The 19,130-nt window shown below is 51.5% G+C and overlaps 3 protein-coding genes across 3 annotated transcripts; all 3 read left to right on the top strand.

Annotated features, from left to right (window-relative positions):
- Positions 1 to 401: 401 nt before the first annotated feature.
- LOC139782289 (uncharacterized) lies at positions 402 to 5,019 on the top strand. The gene is made up of 4 exons (XM_071721259.1): positions 402 to 508; positions 742 to 1,091; positions 1,352 to 2,336; positions 2,430 to 5,019. The coding sequence occupies exons 1-4, from the start codon at positions 402 to 404 to the stop codon at positions 5,017 to 5,019; spliced, it is 4,032 nt and encodes a 1,343-aa protein (XP_071577360.1).
- A 6,805-nt stretch (positions 5,020 to 11,824) lies between these two features.
- On the top strand, positions 11,825 to 12,901 carry LOC139782288 (uncharacterized). The gene has a single exon (XM_071721258.1). It carries the CDS (start codon positions 11,825 to 11,827, stop codon positions 12,899 to 12,901), a length of 1,077 nt encoding a protein of 358 aa, XP_071577359.1.
- A 3,721-nt stretch (positions 12,902 to 16,622) lies between these two features.
- On the top strand, positions 16,623 to 17,987 carry LOC139782287 (matrix metalloproteinase-18-like). Its single transcript, XM_071721256.1, has one exon. It carries the CDS (start codon positions 16,623 to 16,625, stop codon positions 17,985 to 17,987), a length of 1,365 nt encoding a protein of 454 aa, XP_071577357.1.
- The last annotated feature ends 1,143 nt before the right edge of the window (positions 17,988 to 19,130 follow it).

Genomic DNA, 19,130 nt, shown 5'->3' with positions numbered 1-19,130 from the left:
CGCGCGCAAACTGATTCTCCTGTTCACCCGATTCGTACGTTTCATGATTATTTTTCAGCGCGCGTCCAAACTCGTTCGAGGTCGCTCTCGTCATTTCCTCCTTCTATTTTTTTTCGGAGGATGCGGCGAGCGGTTGTCGTTTTTCCGGGAAAGAGCGTCTACTCTCTTCGTTCACCCGATTCGCACGTTTCGCGATTATTTTTCAACGCGCGTTCGAAATCGTTCGAGGTCGCTCTCGTCATTTCCTCCTTTTTATTCTTTTCGAAGGATGCGGCGAGCGGTTGTCGTTTTTCCAGGAAAGAGTGTATCCCGTAGGTACATCCTCCGTTTGAGATAAGGAACGAGTATAAATTGAACAGGCGCGCGACAGCGCGGTACAGTTGTTTTTTTAAAAATGAGGTATGAGTGACGAGTACGTAGACCTTTGCAAAGATTGGATCTGGTCGAAAAGATACGGGAAACCGATCGTGAAAGTTAGCGAACCGCTCAGGAGGGGTGGGGATCCGCAGTGCGTCGACGTAACGAGATATCTGATCCGTCGCGAAATCGGAATCGCCGATCGCCGATCGCACCGTATGTATCTCTATAATGAAATAATTAAAGAAAGAACAACTATACGCGACGGTAATCGCAATTATATTGATTGGGACGCGTGGAATGCGTTTTGGAGCATTTTCTATAAGCGACGGCGTTTTCTTTCATATTGATTTTGATGCGTATTGGAACTTTTGGTAACATTAGCGATGCGTACTCGCGAATGAACGATCGCCGTTATTACTCGTCCGAGGAATCGGACGGCGAACTGCGCTGTTACGAGCCCATGCCCAAGTTCTCGACCGATTCGGACGACGAATCGGCGAGAGTCGACGCGTCGTTGCCGTCAAACGTATGCGCGTCGGTGGTGAAGGAGGACGCGCGATGGAATCTGGCGACTCATCATCTGCGAAGGGAGACCGGGGCGCGAACTGCGCGCGAGCGAGCGTGGATAGAGACGGCAATGGCAAACTCCGTTAGGGCGAAGGATTATATGCGTTGCCTACCGCTCGAGTATTATCTTTACTATCAGACGGTGGACGGAGGAGAGAAGATACGTAGGATTCAGACCTACAAGTCTCGTCGTCTTTTCGAACGAGTGAAATTTAGTGTTCCCGAGGGTGGAAGACCCTTCTGGATGGGATGTGGGAAGAGTGCGACGAGTTGCTCGCCGCGGATGTCCGCGACGCGGACGGGTACCGCGCGTGGGGACGACGATGCGACGAGTGTCTCCGGCTCTTGCGGGAGAGTTGTCGAGTCAGACAATCTGGGGGGCGAGGAAACACGGGAGCCGTGAACGCTCTGGTGGCTCGAATAGCGCGATTGGAAGGTTCGAGGGAGGATCTGCGCCGACGATTCGAACGCGTCGTAGGTGCCGGTTTGGACGGTGGGGGCGGTGGTAGCAGCAGCGGCGTTAGCAGAGGATTTTCGTGGGTCGAGATCGATGCGGCGTTCCGAAGTCGCGTACTCACCGGCGCTGTGACGAATTCTACGTATATCGAACCAGCGCGATTTCTCGAGGATGCGAAGGGCACCGTGCTCGAAAAAGTGCAGGATAATTTGACCAGATACTCGTGTCTGAAGGTCAATGTCATATTCAATGGAGAATTCGTAGCGGATGTTAAGACCGATGTGAAGAGTATCTCTACGCGGAACGAACAGCTCCTCCTAGGGTCCGATCTGGGCGAGTGGTACGACAGGCACGTGCGCGACGCGATTCTAGCGGCGTTGGACGAATTTCAGGAACGCGACAGCGGATGGGCGTTGTCGCGAATACTGAACTTAACGGTGAACGTTAACAAGTGCAATCCCATGCGCGTGGGATGTTGGATGGAGATACCGCGAGGTATAAAACTTAAACAAGCGGTGGTCAACGTGCGGTCGAAGAACGACACGTGTTTCGCGCGTGCGGTGGTCGCTGCTCTGTATCCCGTCGAGCGGAACGCGGACCGATGCGGCTCGTATCCCGATTACGCGACGGTGCTGAATCTCGATGGGATCAATCTTCCCATAGATCTGAAAAAGATCGGAAAGTTCGAACGTCAGAACGACGTATCGATCAATGTATTTACAACTCGGGAAGGAATTGAAAAAAAAGCTAAGTTCGGACGGGGCGCCGATGACAACGCGATCGTGCCTCTGCGGTTGACCGACGATAAGAGGCATAGACACGTAAATCTTTTGTATCTGCGCGATACGCTACGCGGCGTCAACAGGGGCCATTTCGCCTGGATAAAGAATCTGTCGCGATTGGTGAATTCACAATTGACCGCGAAACGGTGTGTGAAGCACGTTTGCGATCGGTAAGTAAAAAAAAACCTGAGGAATAAGGAAACGACGAGGTATTATTTTTTATATATACTAAACACATAGTAATTACACACATTATTTCGCAGATGTCTACACTATTTCTATACGCGCGAAAAGTTGGCCGCTCACAGCGTCGACTGCGGCCGAATGAACGACTGCGCCATCGTTCTTCCGAACGAGGACGATAAGTGGCTGTCGTTCGACAATTACGACAGAAAGGAGCGACTTCCCTTCGTGGTGTACGCGGATCTGGAGTGTCTTCTCGAACAACGGGAGAGGGAGAATGTCGAAGAGGCCGCGAGAACGGAAAGATACGCTTATCAACGTCACGTACCGTTCAGCCTGGGCTACTATCTGTGCTGCACCTACGACGATACCGTATCTACGTACAAATATCGTCGCGGCGAGGATTGCGTTTCATGGTTCGTGAACGAGCTTCGCGTTCTCGCACATCGCGTTAAGACTAAATTCTCCACCAATATATCGATGGTAGAACTTACGGAGAACGAGAAACGCGAGTTTTGGCTCGCGACGCATTGTCACGTGTGTGGAAAAGCGTTCCAACCGGAGGACAAGCGCGTGCGAGATCACTGTCATCTAACCGGACGCTACAGAGGTCCGGCGCATTCTCGTTGCAATCTGAATTACAGAAATGTGTACGTGATTCCCGTGTTCTTCCACAATCTGTCGGGTTACGACGCGCACTTTATCGTCGAGAAAATCGCGAACGATTTCGAGGGTGGAGTCGAGCTCCTACCGCTTACGAAGGAAAGCTACATATCGTTCGCGAAGACCGTTAAGGAGACGCAGACGGACGGGAGATGGGATCGGTACGTGAAGCTTCGATTCGTGGACTCGTACAAATTTTTAGCCGCGAGTATCGAAACTCTGGCTTCCTATCTGGACAAGGACAAGCTGAGAATAACACGTTCGGAGTACGCGGATTTGAGCACGGAGGATCTCGATCTGCTCACTCGCAAGGGAGTGTTTCCGTACGAGTACGTCGACAGCGTGGACAAACTGCGGGAGACCGAACTTCCACCGCGCGAGGTCTTTTACAGCTCCCTGACCGACGAGACCGCGAGCGAGAGCGACTACGAGCACGCGACGAGGGTCTGGCGACGTTTTCGCGTGCGAGATCTCGGCGAGTACAGCGATCTGTATCTCAAGACCGACGTGCTTCTTCTGGCGGATATCTTTGAAAATTTTCGAGACACGTGTGTGGCGAGTTACGGGCTGGATCCCGCGCATTATTATACGTTGCCGGGGTACACGTGGGACGCCATGCTGAGATACACCGGCGTGCGTTTCGAGCTACTCACCGACATCGACATGGTGCTGTTCGTGGAACGCGGAATACGCGGCGGCCTCAGTCAATGTTCGCTCAGGTACGCGCGAGCTAACAACAGGCACGTACCGACGTACGACTCGTCCCAGCCCACTACGTATCTCATGTATTACGACGTGAACAATCTGTACGGTTGGGCTATGAGCGAATCGCTACCGTACGCGAATTTCCAGTGGCTCGACGACCCTGAGAATTTCGACGTGACGACCGTGCCGGCGGACAGCGATATCGGTTACATTTTGGAGGTGGATCTCGAGTATCCGCCGAACCTGCACGACGTCCACGCGGACCTGCCGCTGTGCCCGACGCGCGATAAACCGCCTGGTAAGCGGCAGGAGAAACTGCTCGCTACTCTCTACGACAAATCGCGCTATGTGACGCACTATCAAAACCTGCAGCAATGTCTGCGACTCGGTTTGCGTTTGACGCGCGTTCGTCGCGTTCTGCGATTCACCCAGTCACCGTGGCTTCGCGGCTACATCGAGCTGAACACTACGCTTAGGACGCGCGCGAGCAACGAGTTCGAACGGAATATGTACAAACTGATGAACAATGCCGTCTTCGGCAAGACGATGGAGAACGTGCGCGATCACGTGGACGTGCGTCTGGTGACGCGATGGGACGGGAGATATGGCGCGGAGGCGATGATCGCTAAGCCGAACTTTCACAGTAGAAGCGTCTTCTCGGAGAATCTAGTCGCGATCGAGCTGCGAAGGCTCGAGGTAAAATTCAACAAGCCGGTCTACGTGGGTATGTGTATTCTCGAGATATCCAAGACGCGTCTCTACGAGTTTCACTACGACTACATGGTGCCGCTCTATCGCGACCGGTGTCGAATTGCTTACACGGATACCGATAGTCTGATCTATTCGTTGGAGTGCGAAGACGCGTACGATCGTATGAGACGCGACATAGACAGATTCGACACGAGCGATTACGCGGAGAATAACGCGCACGGTATGCCGCGCGTCAACAAGAAGGTGCCCGGTTTGATGAAGGACGAGAACAATGGCGCGATCATGACGGAGTTCGTGGGCCTCAGAGCGAAGATGTACACTTACAAGGTACTCGGACGCGACGACACCAAGAGAATAAAGGGCGTTAAAAGAAACGTAGTCGCGAAGAGGATCACGTTCGAGGATTACGTGGCGTGCCTGCGAAACGCGCGCGAGCTGAAGACGCGCCAGTCGTGCATACGCTCGACGTTGCACGAAGTTTACACCGTGTCGGAGCAAAAACTAGCTCTCAGTCCGCACGACGACAAGCGATACGTGACGTTGAACAGCGAGGAAACGCTTCCGTGGGGACATTACGGAATACCGTTGTAAAAAAAGAAACAATATCATAGGCTTCCTAAAAATTGTTTTATCGTAAAGTCAATAGCACGTAAGAAACAAACCGATGAATGTGTAAACTTTTATTAATAAAGTACACGTTGCGTGTGTCTACGAATGTCTAACTATTTTTTGTTACAATACAGATGCCTTATCTATCCACGAATTGTGCGAACTGTCCATTCCTAACCACTTCACGTACACTCGATTGCCCCGCTTACGCAGGACTTTTTCCACGAGATAGACGTCGGGATCGGAGACGCGTAGCAACTCGTGTTCGTAGAATCCTCCGGCTATCGCTTCTCCGCGAATGTCTTTCAACAGGTGCGTAACGGGATTGGTCCTTTGTACTTTAGCTATGCGAAAGATCTCGGTGGTCCAATTGGGAGTGTAACCCTTTTCGAAAATCGTTTTGAATTTGCTCACGCGCACCGGATCGTCGACTCGAAATCTCGCCGGCGCGGCGATCTTCGCGCGACTGTACACCGTGCGCAGCAATTTTTCAGCAACGGTGGGCGTCACATCCGTCGGACGCATTCCGATCGTTCTGTGTCTGCGACGATTGTAATTCGACAAGAGGCGCGGCAGCGAGTCTATCCATCTGTACGATCCCTGGAGCGTGAAGAGCTTCCACATGTCGTTTTTCAACGTGCGATTGAATCTCTCCACCACCGACGCTTTCATCACCGAATACGTGGAGTAGTGATTCACCTTGTGGGCGTCGAAGATTTTGCGCGCGTCGGCGTTGTAGAATTCCTTTCCTTTGTCCGTTTGCAGATTCCTAGGGTATCGCGCGTCCTCGCGAAAGATCTTTCGGAGAGCCGTCGCGACCTCCTTTCCGCTCTTAGTCTTGAGCGGGATCGCCCAGGCGTACTTGCTCAACACATCGATGACCGTCAGAATGTAATTGTGACCCGCGTTTTCGCGCGAATACGGACGCATCTCGACCACGTCAGCCTGCCACAGGTCGTCGTAACCGCGCACCACGACGCGGCGGCGAGGAAAGTTTTTTCGCGCCGGCGCGTGCAATTCTTCCACGAGTCTACGTTTTTCCACGCTCATTCTCCTTAAGAATTTTTAAAACAGTCTTAATTGCGATGATTTCAACCTCGTGCTTATCCAGGGTATTTTTCACAGTTTCGAAATGATCTTTAAATTCTTTTTTCGCTTCTCTCAAAGCTGTCTTTTTATGCTCCGCGATCGCTCCTTCGACGAAGCTCCTGTTCGTCGCGTCGGTGCCTATCTCCGGCGCGGCTACTCCTCGTATCTTGCGTTCCCTCGCCTCGTAAGAGCCCTGATTCAAACGGAGCGCGTCGTTCTTCAGAGTCGCGATTCCACCTCTCAATTCCTCGAGCGCGTTGTTATTCTTGATTTCTTCGATCACGACGCTCTTGAGCTGCCCAATCGCGCCCTCTACGTAGCTTCTGTTCGTCGCGTCGGTGCCGATCTCCGGCGCGGCTACTCCTCGTATCTTGCGTTTCCCCGCGTCGTAGGAATTCTCATTCAAACGGAGCGCGTCGTTCTTCAACGCCGCGATTCCACTTCTCAATTCTTCGATCGCGCTGTTCTTCTTGATCTCTTCGATTACGACGCTCCTGAGCCGCTCGATCGCGCCATCTACGTAGGTCTTGTTCGCCGCGTCGGTGTCGATTTCTGGCGCGGCTACGTGCCGTATCTTGCGCTGATTCGCTTCATAATAGTTTAAACGAATGAGGAGCGTTGCGTTCCTCACCGCCAATATCTCATTTCTCAAATTTCTTTTCGCGTTGTTCTCCACCGCCGCTATCCTGCCTTTCAATTCTTCGGTGGCGCTTTTCTTCGATCGTTCGATCGCGCGCTCGACGTAACTCCTGTTCGTCGCGTCGGTGTCGATTTCCGGCGCGGCTACTCTTCGTATCTTGCGCTCCTTCGCGTCGTAGGAATCCTCGCTCATAAAGAGCGCGTTGTTGCGCGTGTAATTACGCAGGGATTCGATCGACGAGCGTAATCTCACCGTGGACGCACCGTTGATTCCGTCACCGTTGCCCCGATTTGTCAGAGACATGTCGAATTTGTTCACGGACATCGCGCTGACGGGCGCGCGATTCGTACTGCCGTCGCGATCGACGCGACCGATCAATTTATGACGAAACCGGCCTCGCGAAGTTCCTCGATTATCGACAGGATTTCGTTGTCGTGAGCGTCGTTGCCGGCCCGACGAGAGGCGTCTAGCAGTCGAAGTCGATCGACCAGCTCGTTGGGATCGTCCCAGTGAACGTAATCGATCGCGTTGTTGGTCAGTCGCATGTCCGACGGTAGTCCGGCACCCTTCGTGGTTCCAACTTTGCTAGACGGGTGTACGAGCGGCGCTATTATTTTCGTGTACTTGTGTCCCCTGTTACCCTTGACAGGCATGCCAGCGCTGCGACCGCGTTTGTGAGCGTTGGTAACGAAAAGTATACTCCTGTACGTTCGTTTGTCCTTCTCCGTGTAGACGCGAGCGTTGGGAATTCGCATGAAAATCAACTCGTACAGACCGCGCGTGCCCTTGTACCGTACACCATCGATGATCACGGAGTCATCCGGGGCTACGTCAAATCGCTTGTTACCCAGCATCGTGCCGTGCTCGCCGAGATACACTCCGTAGACGTGGTCGATCTCCTTTTTACTGTCACCGCTCAGAAGAGCGCCCACGTACTCCCGCCCTAACGGTCCTAGTTGGCTATTCAGAGCGTCGCGACCTTCCGTCGTGCTCAAAGACTCCCTGACGGACGTCTCCAGCGCGGGGGGTGGAGTCGTAGTCTCCGAGACGATCTCGTGTTCTCTGGGTAAAAACCGGACCGAATCGGCGTGGATCGGCGTAGAGCTCGCGATAGTCGTCGCGGGAGCCGAACTCAACCGTGCTGGACGCGACTCTCTTTTTTCCGCGGTCGTTGTTGTCCTGATTGGTGTGAATACGTCGTCATCCTCCCTGTAATCGCGCTCCAGGTCGGCGCCAGCATCGTCGTCGTCGTCGTTCTCGCTGTCCTTCTTCGCTCTTTTCGTCGCTTTCATTTTTCTCGCGAACGTAAAGTTACCACCATCGTCGTCGTCGTCAATTTTGTCCGACACTTTACTCTTACGTTCCACGTCATCGGCGAGCCGTTTCAGAGGTTTGACGATAGGCTCGTACCTCTTTTCCAGAGCGATCTCGCTCTCCATTTTTCCAGCTCTGAGAGCGGCGTATTTTCTGCGAATCGATGCGCGCGTTTTGGCTATCTCTCGCACGGTCCTCTCTCCCACGACCGCGCTCATACTCGCGTCGTTCGGCGAGGTGCACTGATCGGCTCTACAGCACGGCGAAGTCGTGGAACCCCCGTCTGTACCGTCCGCCTCGCAACGCGCTGTCCTTGTCTATCACGGCAAAACCGTAGGTGCGTCGCCAACACTCGCGACAGAAGGCGCGAAACTCGTCGTACGACATATCGATGTTCACGTGATCGTCGTACACGTGTCGCAGATTGGTGCCGTCCTGCCTGAACAGGATCAACAGATTTGCGTTATCGCGCACGAGATGTTTCGGTATTTTAGCGTACGTCTGACAAAGATAGAAGCAATCGATATTCGAATGTCGACCCATAGAAAAGTACTCTCTCATTCGGTCCTGCTTGTCGCAGGCCACGTCGTCGAAGACGAAGACCGAGTCGGGAAGCGCCTCGTCGGGTGGAATGACGTCGCGATTATCGGAAAATGCGCGATAGCTGATCTCGTCCATAGGCTCGAACAATCGTTCGAGGTATCGATACTTCGGTTGTTGCAGAGATTTCGAGTACACGTATACGTTCTCGAAACGAAGACCGTGCGGTTGTTCCAACAGACTCAGTAGAACGTTCGTCTTACCGCAATTCGAGGGACCACAAATGATGCAACGTACGACGTTCGGCAGGAGAGGACCGTGCCTGCGCGATTCTCCGTTTCCTCTCTCGCCCGCGCCTGACCTCGCCAGCGTTTTGCGATCCAGATTCGAGACTCCTATCGTCACCGACTGTCGCACGAATCGCATTTTGCCCTCTCTCGGTCTTTTCCGCGAGCGCGCGCTAGCTCGATTCGTTCGCGATGAGCTCCTCGATCGCCGGAAAGGGTGAGGGAAGCGCGGACGTTTCGTTTCGTTTCGTTGCGCGTGCGCAAACGCCTCGCGCGCGGGTATAAATAGCGCGAGCGTGACGCCGTATTCGTATAAAAATTAGTCTAAAAGCAACCATTCGTTCGCGCGCATCGGTGATCGAGATGTTTCCCATACTGACGGAGAGGCACGATATTCTCAATCTAACGGCCGAGGATCTGGAATTCGTTCCGAAGATCGTTCTGTTGCGCAATTTTGAGAAATACGTGCACCTGCTGTGGGACCGTTTGCCGGAACATATAAAAAAGGATCCCGAGACGCAGAGATATCGCCCGTGTATGGAACATTACAATCGTCCGTGGCAGCGAACACACATAGACGGTCCACCGCCGCTCATCAAGGACTGCTACGTATGCAATAGCGTGCTCGCTATGAACGGTGAGTCATCGACTTCCCGTTCGAAGTAAGAAGAAATAAATCCTCCCACAACCGCGACCGAATGCGCGGCGCCGGTCTACTCAATCGCGCGATAAACGCTCTTCCCTTCGAGCTGCACATACCCGGCTATCAATTTTGTGGACCCGGTACGCGTCTAGCGAAAAGACTAGCGCGCGGTGAAGAAGGCATCAATCCGTTGGACGCGGCGTGTCGAGAGCACGACGTCGCGTATTCGCGAAGCGGCGAGCTCGCCGAGCGACACGTCGCCGATCGACAGCTCGCCGAGAGGGCGCGCGAGCGCGTCACCGCGAAGGATTCCACGGCTGGTGAGAGACTCGCCGCGGCGGCTGTATGGGCGGCTATGAAGGCGAAGACGAAACTGGGCATGGGTATGGAACGCAAAAGGAAAACGAGGAAAGGAATGGGATTGAGGAGAAACACGAAGACAAGAAGGAAGAGCGAGAGAAAGAAGCGGAGAATACTTCCGACAGCGAAACGCGGCGGCTTCTTGCCTTTTCTACCGATGCTGGGCGCGCTTGGTTCCTTGATCGGTGGCGCGGCTGGCGTGGCCAAAGCGGTGAGCGCCGGCAAAGCGGCGCAGCGACAACTCGACGAATTGCAGCGACACAATCGCGCGATGGAGGGTCGCGGGTTGTACCTCGCGCCGTATAAGAAGCGCGGGGGTGGCGCGAGGAGAGTCGTTGAAAAAAAAAAATTTCGCGGAAGAAGCCGACGTTAGTGCATCTACCTCCGTACGGCGTCACGACGAACGAGCAGCTCGATCGATCGGCGCGTCGCCTACGCATACCGTTCTTCCGTGGGGTGTTTATGCGCGACGCTCTGCCAACGAGGGTGCGACGTGCGGAGTGCGGCATCGTGAATCTCGACGACGCGGTGGGTCCGGGCACGCATTGGGTCGCTTACGCGAAAAAAGGGAACGTTGTGATTTACTTCGACGCGTTTGGAAATCTCCGTCCGCCGAGGGAGCTCGCGCGATATCTCGGCGAGAGCGCGATCGTGACGTACAATCGTCGCGCGTTTCAGACATTCGATCAGAGAATCTGTGGACAGCTGTGCCTGCGATTTCTTCGCGAGATCGATTGGGGGAGTGGTGGACGATTCTCCCGCGATGTCGCTGACGCTCACGTTGACCGGAACCAGCAGCGTTCTCACGGTGAGTCACTTTCCCGCTTTGGATATGAGCGATGGCGAATATGAGCTGGGTTTAGCGACTTTTGAGACGTACAATTCGATACCGAACGTTACGTCCGCGAACAATCGCTTCTACTTCGGCGAGGACGACCGGAGAATCGTCGTTCCGGAAGGATCGTACGAGCTGCGAGCCGTGAACAGATATCTGCGCGCCGCTCTTCTTTATCGCGAACGTCGCGCGCGTGAGAGAGAAAAAATTAAAGAGAAAGGAGGAAAACTGCAGACCGATGACGCTGGACGGGTAAAAGATAAAAACCGAACGGAGAAGGACGACGGTTATCACATATACGAGGACGAAGACGACGATGACGATGACGGTTATGGTATATACGAGGACGACGATGAGAACGACGACGATGACGGCGGTGATAGAACGATACTCGCTCTTCGCGCCAACGAGAATACCATGAGGAGTGAGATAAAGTGCGCCTACAGAGTGAATTTTACAAAACCAAACAACATCGGTTCTCTTTTGGGTTTCTCGCGCGATCGTATCCTAAAACCGAACAAATGGTACGTTTCCGACGGACCCGTTGACGTCATGAGCGTGAACATAATTCGCATCGAATGCAGCATCACCACGGGAGCGTACAGCAACGGACGGTCGGTGCACGCGATACACGAATTCGCGCCGAAAGTTCCACCGGGATATAAACTGTCGGAGACTCCGACGCAGATCATTTACCTCCCGATCGTCGCGCGAAACGTCACCGATATCACGGTGCGAGTCGTGGATCAGAAAGATCGCTTGATCGACTTTCGCGGTGAGGAGATAACGATTAGACTGCACATACGTCGTCGTCGCAGTTAGTGTGTGTGTGATACCTCCACGACCTGAAGAAAAAAGAGCGAGAGGAGGGATGCTCGTTCTGAACGGATCTAGCGCGAATTGTGCGAACGAGCGAGCTAGCCCGTTCTACGACGAGATCGGAAGCGTGGGGAAGAGAAGAGGTGGAGGAGGAAGGAGAGCCGTTCTCAGCAACGCCAACGTCAGGTTCCTACGATCGTTGGGTCTCGCCGTGAGAAACGCGTCGCCGCCGCGTCGTTTCCACATCGAAAGAAAAGGTTATGGCCGACATCCTGAATATCGGCGGTGAGCCGATTTTCGACGAGCGCATCGTTGGAATCGAGACTCACACGTATAACCCATACGTCAACACGACGTTCGGGCACAACGACGAGATACGAATACCCATACAGCAGCAGGATCTTTATACGCTGCCGTGCGACAGTTTCCTGTACATTGAGGGGCGACTCTACGACGACGGCGCGACGACGGAGGAGCAATACGCGAAATTAGTTAACAACTGCGTCGCGTTTATGTTCGACGAAATTCGATACGAACTCGACGGAGTGGAGATCGACCGGTGTAGAAACGTCGGAATAACCAGCACGATAAAGAACTACGTGTCGCTAACCGTCGAACGAGCCAGAAGATTGCAGAACGCCGGATGGAGTTATCCAACAAACGAATCGAATCTGAACAGCGCATCCCATCAATTCAACTTTTGCGTACCTTTGAACAATCTGTTGGGTTTCTGCGAGGACTATAAACGCGTGGTGATAAATGCGCGACACGAGCTTATCCTGATACGCGCTCGTAACGACGTCAACTGCGTCGTAGATCCGAAAAAAACCGTGCCGAGAGATCCAACCAAGGATCCTAAAATTACGTTGCTGAAGGTGCAATGGCGTATGCCTCACGTGGCGTTAAACGACGTGACTAAGTTATCGTTGTTGCGAACGTTGGAGAGCGGACGATTTCTGAGCGCGGGTTTTCGCTCTTGGGACCTGTACGAATTTCCCCTGCTGCAGAACACAACCAAGCATTCGTGGGCCGTGAAAGCCGCGCCACAATTGGAGAAGCCGCGATACGTCATATTCGCGCTGCAGACCGGACGGCGAAACGAATTCACGGAGGACGCCTCGAGGTTCGATCATTGCGCGCTCGCCAACGTAAAATTGTATCTCAACTCGGAATTCTATCCCTACGACGACGTGAACGCGGATTTCGAAAGCGACAAGTTCGCCGTGCTGTACGAGATGTACGCGAAATTTCGAGGAGCGTACTACGGGGAACAGTCGCGACGACGCGCTCTTTTCCCCGCGCGAATTCGCGCGGGTAGCTCCACTCGTGGTAATTGATTGTTCCCGTCAAAACGATTCGGTGAAGAGCGCCACCGTGGACGTGCGCATCGAATTCGAAAACAAGGAAAACGTTCCGCCGAAAACCACCGCCTTTTGTCTCATCGTTCACGATCGCGTCATCGAGTACAGTCCGCTGACCAACGTGGTGCGCAAAATTATCTAACGGAAAAATGCTGGTTGTAGAATATCGCATCCCGGAAGCGAGGGATATATAAATTCGAGGATCCTTCCATTGTTCTTCAGACTCTGTTAAGAACGAGCAGTTTAAGCACATCCTTAAACGAACATTATTACATATTTCTTTCCAACGCGCTGACTCAATGGCCACAGCAGCAAGAACGACGACGACGATCTTCGTCGACCTACAGGGATTCGTAGTGGGTGACAGATTCGTCGCGAAGGAGGTGGCCGTGCTGCGAAGCGAGACGCGCGTACTGACGCATCACGTGTTTCGCGCGCCGATGAATTGGGATCTGCTGACGAGCGCCGAGAAGGCAAGGGCCGGCTGGCTGATGGCGAACCATACGGCCTCCGTTGGGAGGATGGGGACACAGACTATCGCCTAGCGAAGACCATTATTCGACGCGCGGTGCGCGACAACCTGGAAGAAACGTGGGAGAGAGAAGAGACGCCCGGCGCGCGAATCTATGTAAAAGGTCTCGAGAAGAAGAGGTGGCTGGAGGAGATTCTCGGCGACGTCGACGCGACGATCGGGGCCATCGACGCCGAGTACGACGACATCGATCGGTTGGAGATTCTTCGCGCCGATCGCGCGTTTCGCTGCGGACGTCATCAACGGTGCTGCGCGATGGAGAACGTGATGAAGTTGCGCGACTGGTGGATCGAGCGACGCGAATGTCTCTCCAACATCAACTCCACAGATTAAATGTAAAAAAACATATTACTCGTATGACATAATTGCATTTTTAATGTATTGCTCATTTTTAAATTGTATTACTTATTTTTATTGTATTAATCATTTTTTTATTCCATATGTATCCGTCTATCTATATTGTATTTACTCATTTTTTACACCATCATGTATATTCTTCTATCCATATTGTATTAAATAATAAACTGATATAAAATCAACGAACAATGCGATATTCCTTTTCTTCACATACCTATACCCCGTATTCTATGTATATATTATAAGCTGTCGGTACGTAAAAATGGTTGGGCGCGGGAGCGCGATAATGCCGAGTGCGTAAAAATGGCCGGTCGCGGAAACGCGATATTTTCAACGAGATAAACAGAGAGAAACGAGAGCGCGAAACGGGAGAGAACGATAGCGTCGAACGCGAGACGGGTGGGAGCGATAGCGCGATACGGAAACGAACGAGAAGCCGAGACGCTCCAGCGCGAGGCGTGGATACGAGCGCGAGTGAGCGATAACGCCATACGAGCGCGAGTGAGCGATAACGCCAAGCGTGTGATTGGATGGGGTAGGGAGCGGTAAAGGAAACACGATATCAATAACAGAAGCGTACACCGCAAAACATATCCTTCTTATATAAAAGAAAAGGACACTTCTATTTTATAACGGAATATACAATGTTAAAACGGATTTCTTTCGTATCCATTTTATTTAAGTGTGACTGACGCTATTCTTAACGTGACACTTTATATATAATATATATTTTAAAATCCTTTAAGACTGGTAGTGATTATTGTTAAGACAAACGTTATAACGAATAATGTAAAAGGACATGGTCATTGGTTGCAGTTTTAATGCGGACCAAAAATAACATAACTATGGTGGAGGTTATTCTTTATAATATTATTATTTTTCATATTGTACATATTTTTTCATATATTTGTAAATATTTATTAAAATTTATTTTTTTTGTTTTTACACTTTTTTATTTACTTTTGGGAGGGCCAACCCTCAGGGACGTCGTCGTCGTCGATGTTGATCACTCTATTATCCTCTCGATTTTCCACACGATTCCCCTCGTCGTCATCGTCTCTCTCTCTCTCTCGCGACCGCACCGTCCCGCCGGTCCCGCACCTGGCTCCTCGATCGGTGAAGCCAGTCGCGCAACATCGCGATGCATCCCACGAACTTTGGTAACGAACAATCGTATTTGGTTGCGCGACTTCTTCATTAGGGAGGCGATGATGGCTCTACACAAAATATGAATATAATAAATATAAATATAAATATAAATATAAACATGAAGATCGGTGAAGCCAGTCGCGCAACATCGCGATGCATCCCACGAACTTTGGTAACGAACAATCGTATTTGGTTGCGCGACTTCTTCATTAGGGAGGCGATGATGGCTCTACACAAAATATGAATATAATAAATATAAATATAAATATAAATATAAACATGATAAGCATTGCAGCTACGGCGGAAATTTCGCGTTCTAGTGTATTTATCAGATTTATTCATTTTCTTTTATTACAAAATATGAATATAATAAATATAAATATAAATATAAATATAAACATGAAGATCGGTGAAGCCAGTCGCGCAACATCGCGATGCATCCCACGAACTTTGGTAACGAACAATCGTATTTGGTTGCGCGACTTCTTCATTAGGGAGGCGATGATGGCTCTACACAAAATATGAATATAATAAATATAAATATAAATATAAATATAAACATGAATATAAATATAAACACTGTCATGTAATTATGTTTAATAAATCTACTTACGTTCGCTCCAGCATTACGGAGTCCTCGTCAATGCGAACAGTTAATTGTATGCAGGCGGGAACTTTTTCCGTGATATTTCTTAAACGCAGCTGCAGCTGCCGCACCGAATCGGAATACTCGTCCACCGTTCTCGCCAGAGACGTGGTGTGGATTTGCAATAAATCGACGAGACTTTTTATGTCATTTAGTTTTTCCATCGTCTTTGTTTCACTACGTTTAAAAGAGATTGTTCGTGTTAAAACTGTGGATAGACTACACCCAAGTCTAGTCTCGAGTTCTTTATATACCGAGAAAATGTGACAAAAGAAGGATATTGTGGTAAAAAAATACTAAGAATAGCATTTTTACATCGAGGAAAAGAATGCATCGAGGAAAAGAATGCATCTTATCAAACCGACTCATCCGCCGGAATCGTCGACGCAGTTTTTCCATCCCGAAACCCCCACCACGACACCTATCCACGTCGAGGAAATGCGACAAATGTAGGATATTGCGGTAAAAAATGTAATAAGAATAGCATTTTCGCATCGTGGAAAAAATGCATCTTATCAAACCGACTCATTCGTTGAAATCTTCGACGCGCAATTTTTTCCACCCGAAACCCCCACCACCACACCTATCCGCGCCGAGGAAATGCGACAAAAGCGCAATTTTTTCCACCCGAGACCCCGCCGCCACCTATCCGCGCTATCGCTAACGAGCGTCCTCGCGTAAACATTCACATCCGGAACGCTCATCGCGATCGCGCTCAAACCGCAACGCACCGTCATCGCAGTTCTACCGTCTCTCTCTCGCTCTCGACGATGTGGCTCACACGCGTCATCGCGTTAACCGCGTGTTTTATCGCCGTGGGGTGCATCAATCCCACGGACGAGAATTACACACTCGCATTCGATTATCTGCAGAAATACGGATATCTGACCGAAGATGTGGACGCGGTTCCGGCTCAGAGACGAAACGACGTTCTTCGCAAAGCCGTCGAAGATTTTCAGAAATACTACGATTTACCCGGCGACGGAACGCCTAACAACGAAACGCTACAAATGATGAGTAAACCGCGATGCGGTTTTCGAGATATCCTGAAGCACGGAACGAGAGCGAGTTTATCCAAATGGCCAAAGACGCACCTGACGTGGGATTTTTTCGTAGCCACCGAGAACGAGTTAAACACGGCGCGGGCCGCGTTCGACCTGTGGTCGCAGCATTCAGCATTGACGTTCGAACGCTCCGAAACGAATCCTGACATTATAATATCTTGGCGACGCCTACGTCACAGTAACACGAATGTCAAGGCAAACGGACCACATTGCTCGGCCAAATTCGACGGTCCCGGTAACGTGCTCGCCCACGCGTCTCTCCCGACGGACGAAGCGGGATTCGTCTTCGAGGTGCACGTCGACGGGGACGAGCCGTGGCACATTCACGTCAGTAAAAATCCCTCTGATAAGTTCTCCCTACAATTCACGCTGACGCACGAGATCGGTCACTCTCTCGGATTGTTGCACAATAAGCGCCCGACTTCGGTGATGTTCGCGTACTCGCCCGTCAAGCAGTATCCGGTCAAGCTCGACAATTTCGACATTATGGACATTCAACGTTTGTACGGTGAAAAACTGGCAAACGAGCCCTCGCAGACGCCGGCGCCACCGCCGCCGCAGCCACCGCAGCCATCGCCGGACCTGTGCAGCATTGATCGCGTAAACGTGATATTGATTTTGGAAAATCGAATGTACATCTCGTACAAGCGTTACGTTTGGTCGATCGATCTGGACGGTAGGACGTACAACGGACCGTTAGCCCTTTCAAATCACATGAGCTTTCTTCAGAACAATTACACACGCATAGCCGCCGCCTATCAATCCCCGTCCGGTGATCTCATGGTGTTCGTAAATAATTTGGTATACAGGGTTCAATATCCTGAATTTAGTCTGAGACCAGATTGGCCGAAGACCTTGCAACAACTCGGCTTTCCTGAAAAAACGATAATCAACGGAGCGGTAAACACCTACAGAGGACGTTCCTTCGTGGTGTTTAACGGTAACTCGGTAGCCGAAATAGACGAATGTGCGAAGAGAGTTGTCAGATTTACACCTCTCGAAACGACGTTTCCCGGAATACCGACCGGTGTGACGTCGATCATCCGATACGTCGACGGCAATCTGTACTTCACCACTCGGACGCAGTTCTACAAATTCAACGAATTTGCGAAGGCCGTCACAGCGGCTGGTAAATTCGATCTACGGATGCTGAATATCGTCTGCCCTAAGGCCGAACTGTTGCAACAGTTGCGCGATCTCCTCGATCGAATCGTACGCCTCAATGATTTAACGTCACCGGCGAGCGATTCGTACGATGACGACGACGACGGCGGCGTTCGGCTTTCCGATCGCCGTATCCGCCGAAGGAAGTAGAGAACTGCGCAAATTCCCACACCACACCGCACATCGCGCGATATATAGTAAGAACTTTTCTACTTATACCGATGTGTCCCCCCAAAGCATCAGTATCGCATCGTCAGCCGAATACGACGCGTCGGATAAAAAAATCAGAAACGAACGATACTACAGCGCGTGCGAAATGTTCTCGACGCTGACCGATCGACCCGCGCCGAAGGGTTTTTCCCCTCGCGAGACGGATTCGGAGATGAACGACGACTGCAAGATACGAAGAATCGATTTGACGGACGATCTTCTTCATCGGGAGTCGCGTTCCAGCTCTCATCCCCCCACCGACATGCCCGTTGACGTGCCTGCGGTGCGCGTCCTAACGACGCGTTATCTGCTGACGACGACTGGCTACAAATACTTAGCCTTAGGTATCACGATTAAGTCACCGTGGTACAGTATACCCACGCCTTCGTACGTGGATATCGCCCTGGGAGACAAACAAGGCAGGGAAGTCTCTCTGACGCTCGATATGTGGAAAGGACTGGTCGAGCGCAAACGCGACGTATTATCGTGTATGCGATCCACCCCCGTCGACGGAACCCGCCCCCCCTCACCGATAACAATCGGAGACATGACGCTGCGATTCGGAATGATCAACAACCTGCCGATCCTGCGTATTGAGCTACCCAACGCGGCTCGTGTGGCGATGTCGCTCAAAACCGTGCTCACGCTGTACGATCTCCGATTTTGCGTCAATCGCATCCTCTCGGCGCTGAACGCGGCGACCGAGGAAATCGACGCGAAGTATTCGCGCTATCGGGAGATAGCCGCCAACGCTATCAAGACTGGCACTTCAGCTAAAAATGCGATACTGAAGAGCGAATTCTTCGATCCTAACAACATCGTCGACTGTGAAATTACCGCGCTCTGTTTCCGATCATAATGTCGCGACGCGTGTCTGCAAATGTATATTCATACGCGCAAAATAATGTGAGCGCACGTCGACATACGTATAATTTTAGTTTTTCAAAATAAAAAAATTCATGTCTCATCTGTGTGTTCTCTGTCTTTCTTTTTCCTTTTTTCATCATCTCTACGCGATCCCGCGCTCCCCAGATCCCCCGACTCCGCTAGCTCCACAATCGTCGCGATCGCGTCATCCGCGAT

The sequence above is a fragment of the Temnothorax nylanderi genome, unplaced genomic scaffold, assembly GCF_030848795.1.
Source record: "Temnothorax nylanderi isolate EJ_2023f unplaced genomic scaffold, tnyl_v1.0 TNYL_tig0402_pilon, whole genome shotgun sequence".
Classification (NCBI taxonomy): domain Eukaryota; kingdom Metazoa; phylum Arthropoda; class Insecta; order Hymenoptera; family Formicidae; genus Temnothorax; species Temnothorax nylanderi.
Note: the sequence above shows the minus strand (reverse complement) of the source record. Positions and strands in the feature narration are given on the sequence as shown.